We start from the raw sequence: 19782 nt of genomic DNA on the forward strand, positions 1-19782 counted from the left end.
GTTAGGGGAGGGTTTGGCCGGCCGGGATGTCCTTGTTCCATCGCACTCTAGTGACTCCTTGTGCGGGGACATGCTTCCATTCAGCCACAAGAGCATTAGTGAGGTCAGGCACTGACGTTGTGCGATTCGGCCTGGCTCACAGTCTATGTCCCAATTCATCCCAAAGGTGTTCAATGGGGTTGAGGTCAGGGCTCTGTGCAGGCCAGTCAATTTCTTCCACACCGATCTCAACAAACCATTTCTGTATGGACCTCATGCTGAAACATGAAGGGCCTTCCCCAAACTGTTGCCACATAGTTGGAAGCTTAGAATCGTCTGGAATGTCATTGTATGCTTTACCGTTAAGATTTCCCTTCACTGGAACTAAGGAACCTAGCCCGAACTATGAAAAACAGCCCAAGACCATTATTCCTCCTCCACCAAACTTTACAGTTGGCACTATGCATTTGGGCAAGTAGCGTTCTCCTGGCATCCGCCAAACCCTGATTTGTCTGTCGGACTACCGGATGGTGAAGCCTGATTCCTCACTCCAGAGAACATGTTTCCACTGCTCCAGAGTCCAATTACGGCGATTTTTATGCGCTACGCACTTCAGCACTCGGTGGTCACGTTCTGTGAGCTTGTGTTGCCTACTACTTCAGCGGCTGAGCCGTTGTTGCTCCTAGTTTTATTCTATTCTAGACATTTCCACTTCGCAATAACAGCAGGGCAGAAATTTGACGAACTAATTTGTTGGAAAGGTGGCATCCTATGACGGTGCCACGCTTAGTTAAATAATGGTTCAATAAAAATACAAAATAAAAATGACGATGCCATGCTTAAAGCCACTGTAGTACGGGCCATTCTACTGACAATGTTTGTCTATAGAGATTGCATGGCTGTGTGCTCGATTTTATACACTTGTCAGCAATGAGTGTGGCTGAAATAGCCGAATCCACTAATTGTGTCTATATACTTTTGACCATGTAGTGTATCTTTGACCAACAAATATTTGTATTCCCAGTCATGTGAAATCCATAGATTAGGGCCGAATAAATTTATTTCAATTGACTTATTTCCTTATATGAACTGTAACTCAGTCAAATCTTAGAAATTGTTGTATGTTGCGTTTATATTTTTGTTCAATGTATATCATTATGTCAACCCTTCAGAGCCAAGTCACTGCATGGCCTCCACTGCTGTCCTCTCAGGTAAATCCATGAATGCGCGTCAAAGTGCAAGACCACGTTGACCACTGTAATAGGTCAGAGGTATAATCAGTCACCTGTGTAGCAATGGTTGTGGCAGTGAACTCTTTGATGATAATGCTGTCATTGTCAATCAGATCAAAGAACAATGAAAGGATACTGAGTGTGATACAAGATTGTCATCTTGGAGAGTCAAGACTTGATCAACTAAATCTGCACCCCTGATTGATGTAGATCTAGGCCTACTACACAATAATCTGCACTCATAGAAAACATAAGCTATAAACTATTGTTAAAGGGATCCTTGTGAAAAATGTAGCTCCTGACCTACTGGAACAAAATCAACCAGGCTGCTTATTTTGTGCAGGCTAGTAGGCTTACAAAGTCACCCATTCTATCTCCTTGGTCCATGGTCAAGGGCATGCACTCAGTCTATGTGCCTGTGCAGGTCAGTATTATTTTATTTTCTGATCTAATTTGTAAATGAAGAGACTACATCTTGAATTTCAACTACATATCCCAGAACTGTTCGTTTCTTTTTTTTACCCCTTGCAGGTGGCCCCGTGGCAAACATGTCGTCATTGCGCAGATTCAGTTTGAACCAAAAGCAGAGTGACCTTCCTCTGGTATCAGTACAGTAGCTACAGTAGAGGGGCGGTAGTAGCTACTGAAGCAATACACCGAACAGGTGACAGCACACCAGTTCCCTGCACACTAGCCTAGAAATGAACAGCAACTTAGCCGGAGATGAAGTTGGGTAAGATGTGATCTCCATATAATTAATGACAATTAGTTATATACATTTGAACTTGATTCAATTATTACTGTGGTAGATCTCACCCGCATCACCACTTTTACTCAGCTAGCATTTTGTTAAGTATATGTACTGGTAGCTAGCTAGATAGTAAGCGAACGTTAGTTGACTTTAGCCTAGCTACTACTAGCTAATCATTTGGAAACGCATGACATTGGTTTAGATACCATTTAAACATTACTTTTCAAGTTGTCATTGAATAATTCATTGAACAACTCAACTATTTAGCTAACAAGCCACCTAGCTAAATAGAAACTGAAACGAGTCAGCAGCTACAATGTTAGCGGCTAACTAGCAAGCTACTATATTTAGCGAACGTTAGCTATTGTGTGGTAAAAATGTGGGCACCGCACCATCAGGGGTCGAAGCTTTGCTATCTTCATGTTTACGTTAGTTGTTGCCAATTTATTTTGAGTGTGATGTTAGAAGTTTGATTGAAGTTGACAGATTAACAGATTTTCCCCAAAAAATATTAGAGACAACTAGCTAACGTTAGCTAGCTAACGTCTTCAATTGTAGCTGGTTGCTGGCGCGAGTTTTATTGCGCTGTTACTCACTTGATGAACTTGATAGAGGACTCTTTCAGGGCATTGGATTGAGAGGATTTGGATAATGTTGGTTTGATCTATCTAAATTATCCATACGAAATTATAGTTGAGGCTATGGTAACTTGCCTAGTTTTGAATGTCGGCATACAGCTGATAAGAGTATAATGTCAAATATGTAGCTAACATTAGCTAGCCTAGATCGATGTGCAGTTAACGCTAGTTTCAAGATCCAGCAGGGATCATGTATTTTAGCTAGCTAGCTAACGTCTCTCTTGCCTGGTTTATTTTAGCCTGCCCTGGATACGTCGCAGGAGGAATAAAACAAAAAAAGACCTGAAGTATTGTCGGGGCTAAACAAGTCACCCTCTATATTCCAGCCTTTTAATAGAAAGTACCTAGGGTTCATAGCTATGCATAATGAGCCACGTGTAGGACTAACGTTAGGACGTTTTGTGTTGATACGAATCATCAGCTACCTACAGAAACACCCGCTCAAATACAACTCAAGCTATTGTAAGGTTGCATAAAAAGTATAGCTTTGTGGCACAGTCACTTAACTAATAGTCACACATTAACGCCACAAACCATTTGAGAATGGTTTATTGTGTCCAAGGACTGATGGACCATCTCAAGTGTCCTCAAAGGACGGCTTTTTTCTTAATTTTATAGGAAACTGTTTGTGGGTGGCTTGGACTGGAGTACAACACAGGGTGAGTCAGCTGTCTACTTACCAACCTGTCATATTAGGTGTATTGCAATGCAGATAGTGTTGTGCTTGAACATGAAAGTGTCTGCATGGAAATGTTGTTCTGGAGTACCCAAAGGGTTGCATGTTATCATGTATTGCAGTTAAACCACACATGCAGGCTTTTCTCATAATTGCTCAGACCTAGTAGCTTTACATGAGTTTGTCTTCAGCCACAGGCATTCAGAGCCCTTCTCTGTATCATGCTTGATTAGACAGTGTGTGTCTTTGCGCAACACTCTTCACTCTGACAGTGTTTTCTGAAGTTATGAGCAGTAGCCACAGTACTATGTATTTCTGTGTGTCCTTCCTTGGGATTACCTTGTGGGGGGGGGGGGGGGGGCTTTCAATGTGAATGATATGACTCTTATTTGTTGAAATCTCTATGCCCTGCCTCCAAAGATACATGCCTGTAATGTAAATGTATTATTCATGCTTTGCATCCAGTGAACTTTTAAACACATTACCCATAATGTCAGGACACTAGGCTATGTATATATCCCTGAAGGATTCTGTAACGGCATCGTCCGACTCATGTCAATGTCCTCTTTTCTATCAGAAACTTTGAGAAACTATTTCTCGCAGTATGGGGAAGTAGTTGATTGTGTCATCATGAAGGACAAAACCACAAATCAGTCGCGGGGCTTTGGTTTTGTCAAATTCAAAGACCCCAACTGTGTCCGGACTGTACTGGAGACCAAACCCCATAATCTCGATGGCAGAAATGTGAGTATGAAATTCGTGTCTTTCCGATGATGCCTTTTGTAAAGTGTGAGATAAGGATTAAGCACTGAATGGGAATGGGGACTTTTTTCAGTAAAGTATTACACAGAGCTAATGAAGTAATAGTGAACCCATAGCGCACACTGGGATCTTCAGAAAACAAAAGGCTGGCTCTCTGAAGGACATCCCTGGACTGTTCTGATGAGCTATATGTAAAGCAGGCTGAATGTTGCCTGTTCAGATGCTTAACAACATGTAACAGATAATTAACTGCAGACAGTGCGTTTTATATGCAGCAATATGAACATGGCCATTTTTCTATAATGAAGGTTATTTTCTTGCAATTAAATTGATTTATTTTAAATTGTGATTTACAAGTTAATTGTATTGCACATATTTAATTTATTCCATTTGTATGTGGCCTTATTGAGTAGGATAATTCACCTGATAAATTGTAGGGAACATTTGAAGGTGCTTTTTCATTGAAGGCTGAGATTTCATCCTTTGCCTTTAGATTGACCCCAAGCCATGTACTCCCAGAGGAATGCAACCTGAAAAAGTACGAACCAAGGACGGCTGGGTAAGGAGCGTATTTCATTTCGTGGAGGCTAGGTACTGTATGTCCTCTATAGAAATAGGGCACCACGCCTGGGTAGAATGGATTGAATTGGATCCTTTTTGTCCTTTGATAAGCTGGGTCCTATCTGCCTCTAGAAATCGCGTCTGTCACACTGAGGCTTATTGCTGTTAACATGACTTCTGCTAAAGAGCTTAAAATGTAATTGTTAGACTAAGTGATTCTGTAAAAATGAATTACGCTGCAATCCTGAAATAGCTTGTCTCAGTAATGCTGAAGCGAAGGCACTAGTGCACCCTGATCTGTGTGGACTAGTGTTTGCATCGACGTGACATTTATACCTCAGGGCAAAAGGAGAGAGAAGCTAATTTCTTCTCGACTGTCTAGCTAGATGATGGTGAATTGCCTCGTCTTCAGTGTGATTCTCGATCTGGCTTTGAGACCCCATTCTTTGTTTCAGAAGGGCAGCAAAGCTGACAGCAATAAATCAAAGAAGATATTTGTCGGTGGAATCCCCCATAACTGTGGTGAACCAGAACTCCGGGAATATTTCAATAGATTTGGAGTGGTGAGTCTTGTTAAGATGCTGTATACTGTATTGTATAGCTTTATATATTTGTTTTATACCTAAAACAGTTACCAGGATCCAATACAGGAACTGCTTCTTGGAAGACCACAGGAAAAATATATTTTTCTGTTAAAATGCCATCAATTTGAGGATGTAGAACGTGTCAGTGTTCAAACCATAGAGATCCTATTAAATTAGTATTCTAATTCCTAATTCTATGGTTCCAACTGAGAGATGCATGCTATGGCAATACTAGTGGTCTGAATCCTAATGCAGCCCATGTTCTCCTTTGTGTAATCCAAGGTCACAGAGGTGGTAATGATCTATGACGCGGAGAAACAGAGGCCCCGAGGTAAAAGCTGATCTCGTTTTTCTCTTCCATACCTCCCATCTCTAAATCTCATGACAAACTATTCTGACCCAAATAGGATAAGCACATTCATTCCCCCTCCACCCACCCTCAATTATAACTATATCCCCTGTGTCTTGTGGTGGAACATCTTTTTCATCCTTAACCATTGAACTTTCCCCATGCAGACCTGTTTACATGGTGAGAAAGTTGAATGACGTTGGCATTCATTTAAGACATCTTCCCTTGACTTTGTGTGACAGAATCAGCTTCTGATGCGTATAGACTACATTTACACAGGTAGCCTAATTCTGATCTTTTGCCCTATTATTGGCTAAAGAGCCCATCTGATTGGTCAAAAGACCAATTTGGTGGAAAGAATATCAGAATTGGGCTGCCTGTGTACTACATTTACACAGGTAGCCTAATTCTGATCTTTTGCCCTATTATTGGCTAAAGAGCCCATCTGATTGGTGGAAAGAATATCAGAATTGGGCTGCCTGTGTAGACGTAGCCCCTAGACGTTTTAGTTCAATTAGGAACATGTTAACATGCTATAGTAATACATGTAGTTTGAAATAAGCTTATTGAGATGAAGGTTATTGTTTTTTGTTATTCAGGATGTGTGAATAGATTTTGGGTCTCATTTCAAACTTTCATATTCTTTGACGTAAGTGCTAACATTCCTCGTTTAGTTTGACTTAAATGTTGAAATAACAGAGCTTCACCTGTGTATTGATAGAAAACAAGGACAATTATGCAGATGATTCTGCAAAACTACCTCTAACTTTCTTCATACCGGACACAGAGACATACAAATAGTATCCACAAGTTAATCTGACTCTGGGAAGTAGATAAAAGGGTGCATTGCCAAAATCCCAAAGTATCCCTTTAAGTCAGGGGTGTTCAACTCATTCCACGGCGGGCCGAGTATCTGCAGGTTTTTGGTTTTTCCTGTCAATTAAGACAGACAACCAGGTGAGGGGAGTTCTTTACTAATTAGTAACCTTGATTGATGAATTAAGTACAAGTGTGTTGCGAAAACCCACAGCCACTCGGTCGTCCGTGGAATGAGTTTGACACGTGCTTTAAGTGGAAGTCCTTACTCAGTTCCATCTGTTTAAATTAGTTGACAGTTAGAATGACAAGACAAGCATGGGTTGATGTAGTTTAGGCTGGTCAGTTCTCTCAGAACAGTTTAAATATACATTAGTTTGGTCTGTTTGCTCAGAGCTGTTTCTTTTGCACTTGTCCTACATAGCAATGATGCAGTGGTCATGAATGACTTCCATAATTTATTCCCCCCTCTTCTCCTTCAGAATCCATTGATCTCTTTGGGGAGACAAACAGAATAGTTTGTCATCTGAATTTACACGATGATACACAGCAATAACCCTAAGATAATCAAGGATAATATCCAGACTTTTCTTTTAATAAAATACTCTTAAAGTCCGGCATTGAACTAAGTTTTCTTTTTGTTTAATTTAGACATGTCTGATATATCTAAAAAATATATATATTATGTGTTTTCCCGTATGTAGAAAGTTAAGTATTTTTGTAAGTAAGCCCTTTCTATTTTTCTTTCTCTCTTCTCCTTCTTGTGAATGGTTTGAATGTGATTAATGGTGTCTCTTAAGATTTGTCTTTTCTCCTTTAGGTTATTGTGTACTGAGTGGTATCACAGAGGTACAGGCCAGATGTAAAATCCCCAAATGGAATGTGCAGGCTGTCAATTTGGGGTGTATACAAAGTTTAGATTCATCATATGAACTGAGTTTTGTTGCGCTGAGCAGGACCTAGGATGTTTTGACACTTGTATTATTTTCTAGGAATGTTTGCGGCTTTCTGTTTGCAGCAAATGTTCGACTTGAATGTTACCAATATGTCTCTAAATGCTTGAACTAAGTTTTGAATCTAGAATAAGGACAGGTCATCGATGGATGGTATTTTTAGTTGTAGATCAGGCGGCTTGGGAAGGCTTGACATGATATTAGAGGTTTCAAAATCTATTTTGTCTCAAAGGACATTGAATTGGAATCAGGTTAGGCCCCTCAGTGGAGATGTTCTCACAACCCAATTCTGCCACTGGTATACATTTATCAAAATGAAACTGGTTCAGTGTTGTGTGCTTTTGCAACTGCAAACTCTGAAAAGTTTTTTAGAGCCTTGGATGTGAAATCCCCATAGACCTTATCAGAACCAGGACATTTTGCCAATGTTTGCCTTCTAAATGTACAGTTGAATCAAAGATGGTATGGCTATGCTAAATTACAGTGCTGTATATCCATAAGTTCAGCTAGAGCTCTTTTTCATATCATGAAGAGACTAGTCATTGTGTTTAAAGGGTGTGAGAATAACCTAGGGTCTATGTTAGACTTTGTCTATTTCAATGTAAAGCTACCAGAGGATTCACCATCAATCCTTTATCAAGCCTTTGTTGATTTGCTACTTAATTTCACTGTTTTTGTTTTATATAGTAAGTGTTAAATCCTCACAGAGTGGGGTTTTTCTCCTTGTTTTGAAGGGAACTTTGTTTATCCCCCATGTAAACTCTTGACAGCATCAATAGTTGTTACTTACACATTCGGAAGACAAAATGGCCTATATCTTTGTGTTGCTGTTGTAAGTAATATTGTAATTTTCCATTTAGGCTTATCCTGGCTGACTCAAAACATAAAACCAAATTTGGGAAAGCTTGGAGAAATCTTTAGACATTGTACAGTTTCTGTTTCTCCATTTTTTGTTATGCATTAACATTGGATGCTGCCAGTTTGTGCTGCACAGAAATATACCAAGGGGCAGATCAAGGTGGGGTTTGGATGAAACGGCATGAAGTCACATCAATAGCACAGGTCAAATTGGAATCCAATATAGAAATGAATGCTTTGAGACCACTCAAATGTGTCTCGAAATCTATAGTTTTTATATTCCTCAGTAGTTCCACTGACTGCACTGCATGTAAATATATTACAGTTGTATATAAATTACATTTTCAATCCCCTATATAATACATGAATGCAGTACAAGCAAATGTTACTTAAATTTACTTTGCTATGTTAGAAGTATTTACAAATATTTTAAAATACTGAAACCCGAGAGTTAGCATGGAGAGGATTGGTGCACAGTTTATTGGATGATAAAAGTGCCTCCGCCCCCAAACTTCAACTTGTGTATTGCTGCAAGTCAGCGACAGCATCCAAGCCCCAGGAGCCTCCAGCTCAATCTTGATGGATCCCTGTCTTGCTGACCCCAATACTGTTCTTCATCTTGTGTTGTCACAACACCCTGCTACCTTGATTCACTCTTGGTCGTTGGCTAGGTTTTGGATTTATTACTTTCGAGGCCGAACAATCAGTGGACCAGGCTGTCAACATGCATTTTCACGACATCATGGGCAAAAAAGTGTGTAGTTGTAGTTTTATTTTACCCTCAAGATCAAACAGAGGCTTGGGCGACGGGAAGCATTGTTTGGCGCTGTTACCTTTTGGAGTTACAGCTCTTATTTCCAGGGGCCACCAATGAGGTTGGTTCCTCTTTCATGAATGCCTAAAACTCCTGTAAACCTCATATGATAATGACACGGCTGAAGATTACTGAAATTTGGTACTCCAAATATTTTCCTAAAGATCAGGGCACAATTTTTTTTCTTGGCTGCAACCTTTCAATGGCCTGGTTGGCCTTGTACTTGTTGCAAATAAGACTTGGTCTCCCCTCTGAAATATTATGTACAACTCCTGTAGTCGCCCAAGGCTTTGTTTATTTTGACCTCTCCTTTAGGGTGTTAAAGGTATTCCATATCTTATTTCAAATACAATATTTACTCTGGCATTGGAGATTCAAGTTGCCAGTTTTGGAGCATATAATGGTAGATAAGCAGGGGTGAAAGTAGATTTTATTTCTTCCCGGTACGGGATCTCATATGTTTGCACGCGATTACGAGGGCCTGATCATAGAATTATAAATAGAATCCCTATTAATTTAATAGGATCTCTAATTTTACTAAATTTATGCTACCTTTTCATGTAGCATAAACACAACCAGTCATGATGTTTTCAATCTGATTGTCAAACATATGCTAGCTGTTCCTGTAGACTTCCAGTCATTGTGCTAATGCTAGTTAGTGTTGGCTCGCGAAACTATCTCTACCTTCATACTGGACGCAGATACAGTGGAGTCTGAAATTATTGACACCCTTGATAAAGATTCGCAAAAATGACTGTATAAAATAAATAATTAAAATACTGAGTTATTGTATACAACATTTTTTTATTTTATGCTAATTGTTGCTCAGAGAAAGATTTTGTTTGACAATCATAAAAAAATAATTTTGTGTAACAATTGACACCCCTGTTTTCAATACCTTTCAATAATTCACCTTACGAGGATAATTTTACTTCCGCTGGTCCTGGGGCCCTTGTTAAGGTCAACGGCATCATGAACTTTACCCAGTACCAGGACATTTTATCCAAAAACTTGGTTGCCTCTTCCAGGAGGCTGAAACTTGTCCGCAAGTGGATCTTCTGGCAAGACATTAAGCGCAAGCACACATGAAGAAATTGTTAATTGACTCTGTGTTGTTATTCTCCCATGGTGAGCTATTGAAAAAAGGGGTGTCATATATTTTGACCGTAACCTTTTTGTGAGGAAAAAAAGTGTGACTTGTTCAACTAAATCTATTTCTCTGTGCAATTGTATTAGTATAAAATAATGTTTTTGTTTTTTTAATACAATATAGCTCAGTATAATAATTGCTAATCTGTATCAAGGGTGTCAATCATATTGAACTCCACCGTACATAAACATTTATATCCACAAGTTCATCAGACTCGGGAAGAAGATGATAAAGGGCCACATTGCCAAAAGGAAGATGATGATGATAAAGGGCCACATTGCCAAAAGGAAGATGATGATGATAAAGGGCCACATAGCCAAAAGGAAGATGATGATGATAAAGGGCCACATAGCCAAAAGGAAGATGATGATGATAAAGGGCCACATAGCCAAAAGGAAGATGATGATGATAAAGGGCCACATTGCCAAAAGGAAGATGATGATGATAAAGGGCCACATTGCCAAAAGGAAGATGATGATGATAAAGGGCCACATTGCCAAAAGGAAGATGATGATGATGATAATATGGGACACATTGCCAAAAGGAAGATGATGATGATAATATGGGACACATTGCCAAAAAGATGATGATAAAGGGCCACATTGCCAAACTATCCCTTTAAAACACCAAAAATGTAATGACATTCAGCTATCATTATGCCTACACTTGTAGCCTGAATTGATGTCTGCGCGTGTCAGTCTCAGCCAGTCATCTGCCTTTATAGAAATGTCAGTGTTCTCGTTGAACCACCGCATTTGCATCGTAGGCCTGTATACCACCCATTTTCAAGTCCGTTCGCTAATTTTTCATCCGGCTGACATGCTGTCATGATAAATGTTGTAAAAGCCTACAGTTTTCTTGACATTTTGTTTTAATTATTGTGATAGGCTCATGTTTTACCGGTACGGTGTAAGTCCACTTTCTTTTGCCGGGAAGACGTACCGGCTTACTTTCACCCCTGGAGATAAGTGTGTTTTTTACCACAAAAAAATCACCTAAAGGATTGGTCTTGTTCAGTTATATATTTTTTCTTATTTTGTTGGCAGGTCACTTACTTTTTGAGCTATTTGATATATTTCCTATTCAACTTGTTAAAAAGTGAAACAACCTCAATTAAGTGACCTCAGTTTAAGAATCTCCATACTGTGTCGATCAATTCTGACAACCAAAATGGGTGGGTCTTTTTCAAGGGCTAGTTGAAGCCCCTATTCATTCACTACTTTCTCCCAATGGAGATTTCTTAGCTAATTGGGTGCCTAAAGCCACAGTTTTGTGATACCAGCAGAGTTTATTTATTCATAATTTATAGTTTTAACAAAACACTTTAGCTTAGCTACTTCTGAGACATCCTCTCTTATAGCAGTAATTATCTTGACAAAATCAATTTTAAACATTTGGGAAAAATTGCGTTCAATACTCCGACCCCCCCCCAAACGAGGATACGTAACGTCTTTTATTGGAAGAGAACATTAAATGTCCACGTGGACATTTTTGACTTATTTACAAATGTTTCATAGTTTAACCCTTTCTGACCTCGTTAAATGTACAAACTAAAGCCATGTCTGTTCAGAATTGATGTATGAGACCCTACCTACATTCTGCTGTACTCATACCGACTCTCCTTGACTTTGTCCTGATTTCCAGCAGGAATTGGGGCTCGACTTGAGATATTTTTCTTGAGTTGACATTACCTTAGGCTGGGCCTTTGGGGAATAAAAGTTATAAAATTAGAAAGTGGAGCACATCAAACTGTGGCACAAATCCCAGGTCTGCTGTTGGGGAGTGTACCGAAGTCGTTGTATCCATCACTCCAGCCGCGATGCCCGAGGGAGAGGACCCAGGTATCTGCGCTATAGGCGGGGGGGCCACTCATGGAAACGTGCCTGTAATTAGGTCGACAGAGAAGAAAGAGGGGAGCCAAAGAAAGTAGCACCACCTTAAAGCAGGGGAAGAATTGCGATTTGTTTTCCTCATGCAAGGTGACCCCAATAACTCAACCTCTATAGAGCCTAGTCTATTTCTATCTAGTCTCCCCCCTAGTTTTAAACACATTTTTCGCTCTGGTAAACTGCTGGTATCTCTGTTGCTGGCTAGCTACAGCAAGTGACACTACCATTTTTTTTTTAGGGCAGATAATGGCTGGTAGCCTCACAAACCATCTGGCATGTTAAAAGAACAGGCTTTTCAACCTCATTGAACGTTAGACCAGTCCAATACCAGGTGCTTCTATTCTGTGTGAGATGAGCAAATCAGATGGGTATTAGTCAATTAAGCACCATTGCAATTTTCTCCATTATCTGACACGGTATGAAGATTCATTTCTATATTTGACTTATGACTATCCATTTCTATTCTCTGCATGTTTTACCTCTTATTCTGATAGATATGATACACATTTCTTTCTACATCCATTTCCCTCTGAAATTCTACTCCAAGTTAAACATAATTGAGATTATTTAAGCGTTAGCCCGGGAAAGGTAAGTCTTGACCTTCCATTAGATGTTTTTATAAAAATTAAAGGGCATAAAAAAACAGGAAATAGGAATTCTATGTTTCTCAGGTAGACCAGTTGTACTGTAGTTTTCATTACATTTTTAGCACCATTTTACATAATTTTTATGCAATTGATTTATCTAAACCTTATTGTGACTGAAATACCTGAGAAACATATTGTTAAGCAACTTTTTATCTGTATTAGGCAGCAGTGTTGGCTCAGGTAAGATGTAAAACAGAAACCCTCTCAAGCTGATATGTTAAAGATAAATATTAGTAATGGGTGAGTTTAGATAAGGAAGGGATTTTGGAGATAAATTACTGGTCTTGCAATGTGTGTCCTCCTTGTCCTTTGTCCAGGTGGAAGTGAAAAAGGCTGAACCTCGGGACAGCAACGCTCCTGGCCAGCTTGGACCTAACCAATGGGGACCCAGAGGCATCCTGAGTGCAGCCAATGGTTGGTCGGCACAGCCTGCCCAGGGCTGGCAGCAGAGTTATGGCCCTCCGGGTGAGTGAGAGACCAGCCAGGCACGGCTCGATCTCTCAGACCAGGAACATGACATTATTTTATAACTAGAAGAAAGGTAGCATTGGAAACTGTTACAATGTCTGATGCCTTATGTTATAACATTAACATTGTATTTCTGGGTCAGCACTGAAATGTAACTTTGAGGAATGGTCAACTTACTGACAACAGTACCGTAGTTACCAATTACATATGGCAAGATTGGTTTTGTGCCAGCATAAATAAACTGTCAACTATTTTCTCTTTGAAGGAGTTTGGGTGTCTACAGGCCAGCCCTTGGGTATGTTTTGTCCTTGAATCACTTGACCATTTCAGACATCTCACTAACTTGCTGTTTTAAATAGTAAATTGTCTTGTGACAGTTAGCTTATCAAGAAAGTATTGTGACAGACATTGCCTTGCACTTTGTATTTTCCATATTGACCAATTAGGTATTGTCCGTTAAGCACCAGTGTTATCACGGTGTCAGCTGTAATGGCTGAGGTCACTGCTCATTTCCCTCTCAAGACAGATAATGGGCTTAATGATTCTTACCTCCCTTCACCCTCGCTTGTCATGTATCATACAACCAACCCCCAAACAATCCTAGCGGTGTTCCTGTATCTTAGGTCAAGCAAGTGCTATTGTAGCTTTAATGCTGGAGTTCTAGAATGCACCACATTCATATACAAGTTGCATTTTTGTTATTTTTGACACTGTTCTCCCCATGTTGAAAATATTGTCTAATATGCAGTGTCTACTGACTACTGACGGTCGGTTTCATCTAGGGTATATCTGAGACTGAACATGTAGCAATAGACACCTGTCATCGTGTGTGTATGTATATACGTAACTATACGTTGTGTTCTGTCTCAGGTGGGTACGGGCCCCCTTTATCTGCGGGTCGTGGAGCTCCCACACAGCCCCCCTCGCCATTCAACGCGTTCCTCGTCACAGCGGCCCCGGCGGGGGGGTTTGGGGCACCTCAGGCCTACGCTCAACAGGGATACAGTACACCACCTCAGTTTGGTCAGTAGCTGTGCTGTATTGTCATAAAAAAAAAAAAAAAAAAGTGTTTACATTTATGTACATTATTTTGTTTTCATATCGTAAATATTGTGATTAACAATATTATGGGCCAAAATATGATTGCAGTGTTTTGCTTTGTTAAAAACGTCTACACACATTTACAAATACCTCTTAAGTAACTCTGAAAGGTCCGTGCGAGTTTCATATGCAGGCATTGATGAAAGTCAGCTAAAACAGAAAATGAAGGAGGAAAATCATTGTACTTTCACCGCCAGCTTTGTCTTGAAGAAATTGATAGCAGGTCTGCAGCACTAGCAGTGCTGCAACACCAACAGTAACACACACGTTTATGGTTCTGAAATATATTTTAATGTTGTCTTCACAAGAACGTTAATATAGTCTTCACAATATATTACTTTATATTACTAATATCGCCCAATCCTACTGCCTAGGGTTGCATCTCCTACAACAATAATCATGTTATGTTTCTTTTGATTATTATAACCTGTATGAGACATTAACATTTTATCATTGATAGTTCAGAATGTACAACATTATAATGATTCTTCCATCTGGCACTGGTTTAGGGTACAGTTTTGGCACGCCTCATGGTGACCAGTATGCACCACAAGGAGTGCCGCCCCCGCCCACGACTCCAGGAACAGGGCCGCTAGGGTTTGCTCCAGCCACCACACCTACTCAGGACATGAGCAAAGCACCCACGGGACAGCCGGACTTCCCTTACAGCCAGTATGGTAAGTAGAGCCTCCATGCAGTCCTCAGCCCCGCCCTCAACCCTACTGTTATTATGGCCTATACTGGATGGATCCATTATGTTGGATGCTTTATTGGGTCAACCGCTCCCTTGCCAAAGCTCATTACTACAACCCTCAAACAAGCAGGAGCTTGCCTTTTGGTACAATTTAGCTTTAATGGCATCACATGCATACACACGCTTGCATACATACCCTCCAGGCCATGGAGATGCTATAGAAGTCCCACCATACCCAGGAATCTTCAGTGCCACCTTTTTCAGCATTTTTCCAGGTGGGGCTGTGGAATAATGGGGATGGGTAACCCATGGTAGGTTTGAATTTGATCATCCTGCCTCAATGTTTTTGAGAGGAGTTTGAATGCCCATCAAACTGCAGATAAACCAGGTAGATATTTTACTAGCAAAAGTGACAGGCAGTTTAGCCAACTGTTCCCTTTTTGTCACTGACTTGGTTGGCTTTTCTCTCCTGGCAGATGGTGTCGATGGATCCTGCATGTTATTTTTCTCTTGAGCATAATTGTCCTGAAACCAATATTTTCCTACAAACCGATTATAGCTGTTATGAGAAGACTCAATGCAATACATCAGTATGAAATGTATCAGGATTTTTCCAATTACTCTCCAATTATACTTATTGTACCAATAAATCCAGCATTGTCATCAATTGCGGGGCTTTTGCACAAGGTCTCTCCCTCTTTAAACAAAATGCATTGGTAAATCCTTGCTTTTTGGAAGGTTAATTTATGTAGCCTAGTTAGTTCATTCTGTGTTCCCCCTCATTTCCTACTGGCATTTATCCTTCGTAAACTAAATACAATGGGGAGACACAGACTTGGATATATTGCTTTGTTAGTGTATAGCTCTTCAAGACAGTATACACTCAGTGGCCAGTTTATTAGGTGCATCCATCTAGTACTGGGTCTGTCCCCTCTTTGCCTCCAGAACAGCCATATTATTTGGGGCATGGATCCTACAAGGTGTGGCGTTCAAATGTTGCTCAATTGGTAACAAGGGACCTAACGTGTGTCAGGAAACATTCCCCACAAAATTACACCACCACCGCCACCAGCCTGTACCGTTGACACCAGGCATTATGGGGCCATGGCCTCATGCTGCTTACGCCAAATCCTGACCGCCATCAACATGGCGCAACAGGAACCGGGATTCGTCGGACCAGGAGATGTTTTTTCCACTCCTCAATTGTCCGATGTTGGTGATCAGGTGCCCACTGGAGCCGCTTCTTCTTGTTTTTAGCTGATATGAGTGGAACTCGTCGTCTGCTGCAACAGCCCATCTGTGACAAGGACTGACAAGTTGTGTGTTCCGAGATGCCCTTCTGCACACAACTGTTGTACTGTTCCATTATTTGTCTGTTTGTGGCCCACCTGTTAGCTTGCACGATTCTTGCCATTCTCCTTCGACCTCTCATCAAGGAGCTGTTTTCGTCCACAGGACTGACGCTCACTGGATGTGTTCTTGTTTGTCGCACTATTCTTGGTATACCTTAGATACTGTGGTGCGTGAAAAGCCATAGGGGGCGGCCGCTTCTGAGATACTGGCACCAATGATCATGCCACGCCCAAAGTCGCTTAGGTCACTCATTTTGCTCATTCTAACGTTCAATCGAACAGTAACTGAATGCCTCGATGCCTGTCTGCCTGCTTTATATAGCAAGCCACTGCCACATGACTCACTGTCTGTAGGAGCTAACCATTTTCGTGAACGGGGTGGTGTACCTAATAAACTGGTCACTGTGTGTATATCTATATTCTACCATAATTTATATTTGACTATATAAATTGTATATTTCCCTGTAACTGTCAGGTGTGAGATTCCCATCTTGTTCGGTGTTTCATGCTTGTGCTTTGCATACCCATCCTGCTCTTAACCATTAGCGTCAGCCGACTGATTTTAGAATAATTTAGTACAGTAACCATAGCCACAGGCAGCAAAGGGCATTAGCAAGTAGCCCATCTACCCTATGTGTTTCTAATTCCAGATGTATGTGATTTAGCAGGAGTCTAACAGCAGATAGAGAGAGTGTAAGGATGTGTGCACTGATTTAGCAGGAGTCTCACGGCAGTCAGAGAGTGTGTAATAAGGATGGGTGCACTGATTTTAGCAGGAGTCTCACAGCAGTCAGAGATAGTGTTAATTTAAGCCAAGCCCCAGGTGGCAGGTCTAAGAAGGGGACAATTTTAAAGTAAAGTAGACTCTCTCTGGGTTCAGTCAACCTAGTCTCCTCGTCTCCCTGATAGGCTTGGGTAACTACCCTCAGGAGCCCTCTTCCTACGGACCAACGCGTCCTTCTCACAGTAATGGTCAGGATGTGCAGGGAGAAAATAGTGCAGGTAGGTGTGAGCATCGTCTTTTCCAACCACCAAAAGTACAGTTCAGTACATAGACATATAACTGCAACTTTAATGTTCCCTTGCATACTTTTGCCCTGCATGTACTTTGGTATGTTTGTGCATACAAAGTACATACTCCTAGATCAGTGGTAGTCACACTTTTTCAGCGGGCACCCCATTTTTTTTTTCCCCTCCAGAATTTCTAGGGACCCCACCCCAAATCTAATGACACAGCCTTAAAATTGTTAACTTTAAAATTTTACATCAACAAATAATCTTACATTAATTTTCATCTCTTATCAAAATTAAAATAAACCAATAAATACATTTTCTAATTCATTCTCAAAAACATTTGTATATTGTCCCATACAATAATCTCTACACATGACCTTTTGTTCCCCCACGACCCCGACTTCGAATACCACTGTTCTAGAGTATACTAAAATACAGCTACAGTATTCATTGACTTGAGGTTGAGTTCTTTTTGTCCATATCTCAAGGTATGAATATTCAATCTAACTGTTACACATCTCATTTCCTATAGTAGCTGTAGTTTGTTATACTAACAACACCTGCATCCTCACTTTGTCCACTCTCTCTCTGCATAGCTTTGCTGTTATAAAGGGGATGATCTAATTGGCAAAATGCGTTCGTGGTGTACTATGTTAAACATTGTTTATTTTTTATCTTGCTCTCTGTTATTTTGCGCTGTTATTCAATGTGATGGCAGTCAATTCACTTGTTGTTTTTCATATGCCATCTCCTTATGACAGCTAAAAGAATGATAATCTAAGCGTATGAAGAAAAAATAACTTTTGGCTGGTGAACGAATACCCAATTATATTTGATTTCTCTGGTCATATTAGCCCCTCTGCTATTAGCTCTTCTTAATTCTTTCTTCCAGCCTTGTATTCTACCATTTCTATTGTTTCATTTCATTAATTTTTTCGTTACTCTGTACTGTCCGACATGAGTTGGAACTGTTCAGACCTGTCTTCACTGAATGTATGCAGTTCCCTGCTTCTCCGACTACAGTGGATTGCAGGGAGATGGTGCCATCCAGTGTCTGGGGGAAAAAACGTGTGTGCTTGTGTGACTGAACTGATTTAAGTATTTGTTATACTGTTTTCCTTTTGTTTATGCCTTTCACAAGAGTTTAGATTACATCTTTGAATCCTCAATTATAAGTCAATTGATTTACACTGGAAGCGCTCATTCCTAATTGGCTAACCAAACTCTGAATGTAGGTTCATGGAGGCTCACGAAGGAAGGAATACAATATTTAACATGAACATTAGAAGGCTCTGAAACTATGATTAATGTATTTATTATAGGTCAAATAAGGGACTTTCACTTAGCACCATTTACGATCCTGATAATGAACCTCTCTTCCCTGTTCTCCACCTACCCACCCTCACAGGTTATGGTCAGGACCTGAGTGGGTTTGGGCATACTTTCGCAGACCCCAGCCAGCAGACTGCCTCTTACGGGGCACCAACAGCACAACCGGCAGTGGGACCCCAGGCTACCGCAGCCGTTTTTGCTCGAGTACAGAATCACAACGTAACGGGCTTCCATCCATACCGGCGCTGAGCGTCTTCAACCGCCACAGCGCTCAGTTCTAAAGTCAGGGAAATGTGTTCTGGTGATAAGCAAAACTGGATTTCTGGATTGATGTTTTTTGGAACACAAATACACACAATTTGAGAAAAAGTGAACTCATAAAACCAGGGATTCCAATTACTTCTGTTACAATGTCACTTGATGTAAATGTTGATGTAAGACTTTTGCATAACCTGTTGAAATGAAAGAACCTTTGTTTCTCCCCCCATGTTTTATAGTAGGACTTAACTACTTTGCAATAGGTTTTGATTTTCTGGTCAAACAATAGCACAGAGAATGGAAAATATATATATATATATATATATATATATAAGGATATGTATATTTATGCTGGATACAGAAATGAAAACAGGGTCTCAAGTTTCCTCAGCTTTAAATTCTAGGGAAAATGTTTTTATTTTTCATTTGGTGGATTTTGTTTACTTTCTGAGCCTTTATTTTAAAGTTTGTTTAAAATGGAAAATATGAATATATATTATACACAATCTGTGCAATTTTTTAAGACAATTTTGTACTAAAAATGTACACTTTGCTTGTTTTTTATTTAAAGATGTAGACTTCCCTCAGGTGGCTGTTTGAGTGCATTTTGCACTTATGCAAAAAGAAAAGGAACTTATTTCAAATAAAAGATATCCTGCCTCTTGTTGCTGTCCTGCATCTTGGCCATCAATGCTTCAACTTAAATGTCACAAAATACGTTGGAGTATAACTACTAGGTATTGGTTAAGACTACCGGATTCTTCTACCCCCAGTGGCCTTGGGGTTAGTGTTGCTACCCTGAGATTGGAAGTTTGTGAATTTGTTCCCCGGCCAAGTCATACCGAAGACTGTAAAAATGGGACCTGATGCGTCTCTGCTTGGCACTTAGGCTCTTGCCCTATGA

The 19782-nt window shown here is 40.3% G+C and overlaps 1 protein-coding gene across 5 annotated transcripts; it reads left to right on the top strand.

Moving 5' to 3' along the window:
• The first annotated feature begins 1789 nt into the window (after positions 1-1789).
• Positions 1790-19542, top strand: LOC139539616 (DAZ-associated protein 1-like). 5 transcript variants are annotated; one of them, XR_011667970.1, is made up of 14 exons: positions 1790-1944; positions 3219-3259; positions 3854-4020; positions 4532-4597; positions 5055-5162; positions 5466-5514; positions 8831-8913; positions 12977-13124; positions 13393-13422; positions 13998-14150; positions 14738-14905; positions 17184-17276; positions 18251-18356; positions 18697-18778. XR_011667970.1 is itself a non-coding variant. In XM_071342711.1 (14 exons), the coding sequence occupies exons 1-14, from the start codon at positions 1913-1915 to the stop codon at positions 18899-18901; spliced, it is 1410 nt and encodes a 469-aa protein (XP_071198812.1). In that variant the 5' UTR covers positions 1790-1912; the 3' UTR covers positions 18902-19542. The 5 variants fall into 5 exon arrangements, 4 of the variants coding, with proteins under 4 accessions (XP_071198812.1, XP_071198813.1, XP_071198814.1 ...); XM_071342711.1 differs by having other exon boundaries at positions 18290-18356; positions 18697-19542; XM_071342712.1 differs by having other exon boundaries at positions 5058-5162; positions 18290-18356; positions 18697-19542.
• The last annotated feature ends 240 nt before the right edge of the window (positions 19543-19782 follow it).

This window comes from Salvelinus alpinus, chromosome 15 (genome assembly GCF_045679555.1).
Source record: "Salvelinus alpinus chromosome 15, SLU_Salpinus.1, whole genome shotgun sequence".
Classification (NCBI taxonomy): Eukaryota; Metazoa; Chordata; class Actinopteri; order Salmoniformes; family Salmonidae; genus Salvelinus; species Salvelinus alpinus.

What these genes read in the sequence shown, in the direction of transcription:
- LOC139539616 (XM_071342711.1), top strand. Translation starts at nt 1,913, where the DNA reads ATGAACAGCAACTTAGCCGGAGATGAAGTTGG. An exon ending in GGAGAAACAGAGGCCCCGAG is followed by an intron (nt 5,515 to 8,830) that starts GTAAAAGCTGAT and finishes GTCGTTGGCTAG; the next exon opens with GTTTTGGATTTATTACTTTC. An exon ending in GTCTACAGGCCAGCCCTTGG is followed by an intron (nt 13,423 to 13,997) that starts GTATGTTTTGTC and finishes GTTCTGTCTCAG; the next exon opens with GTGGGTACGGGCCCCCTTTA.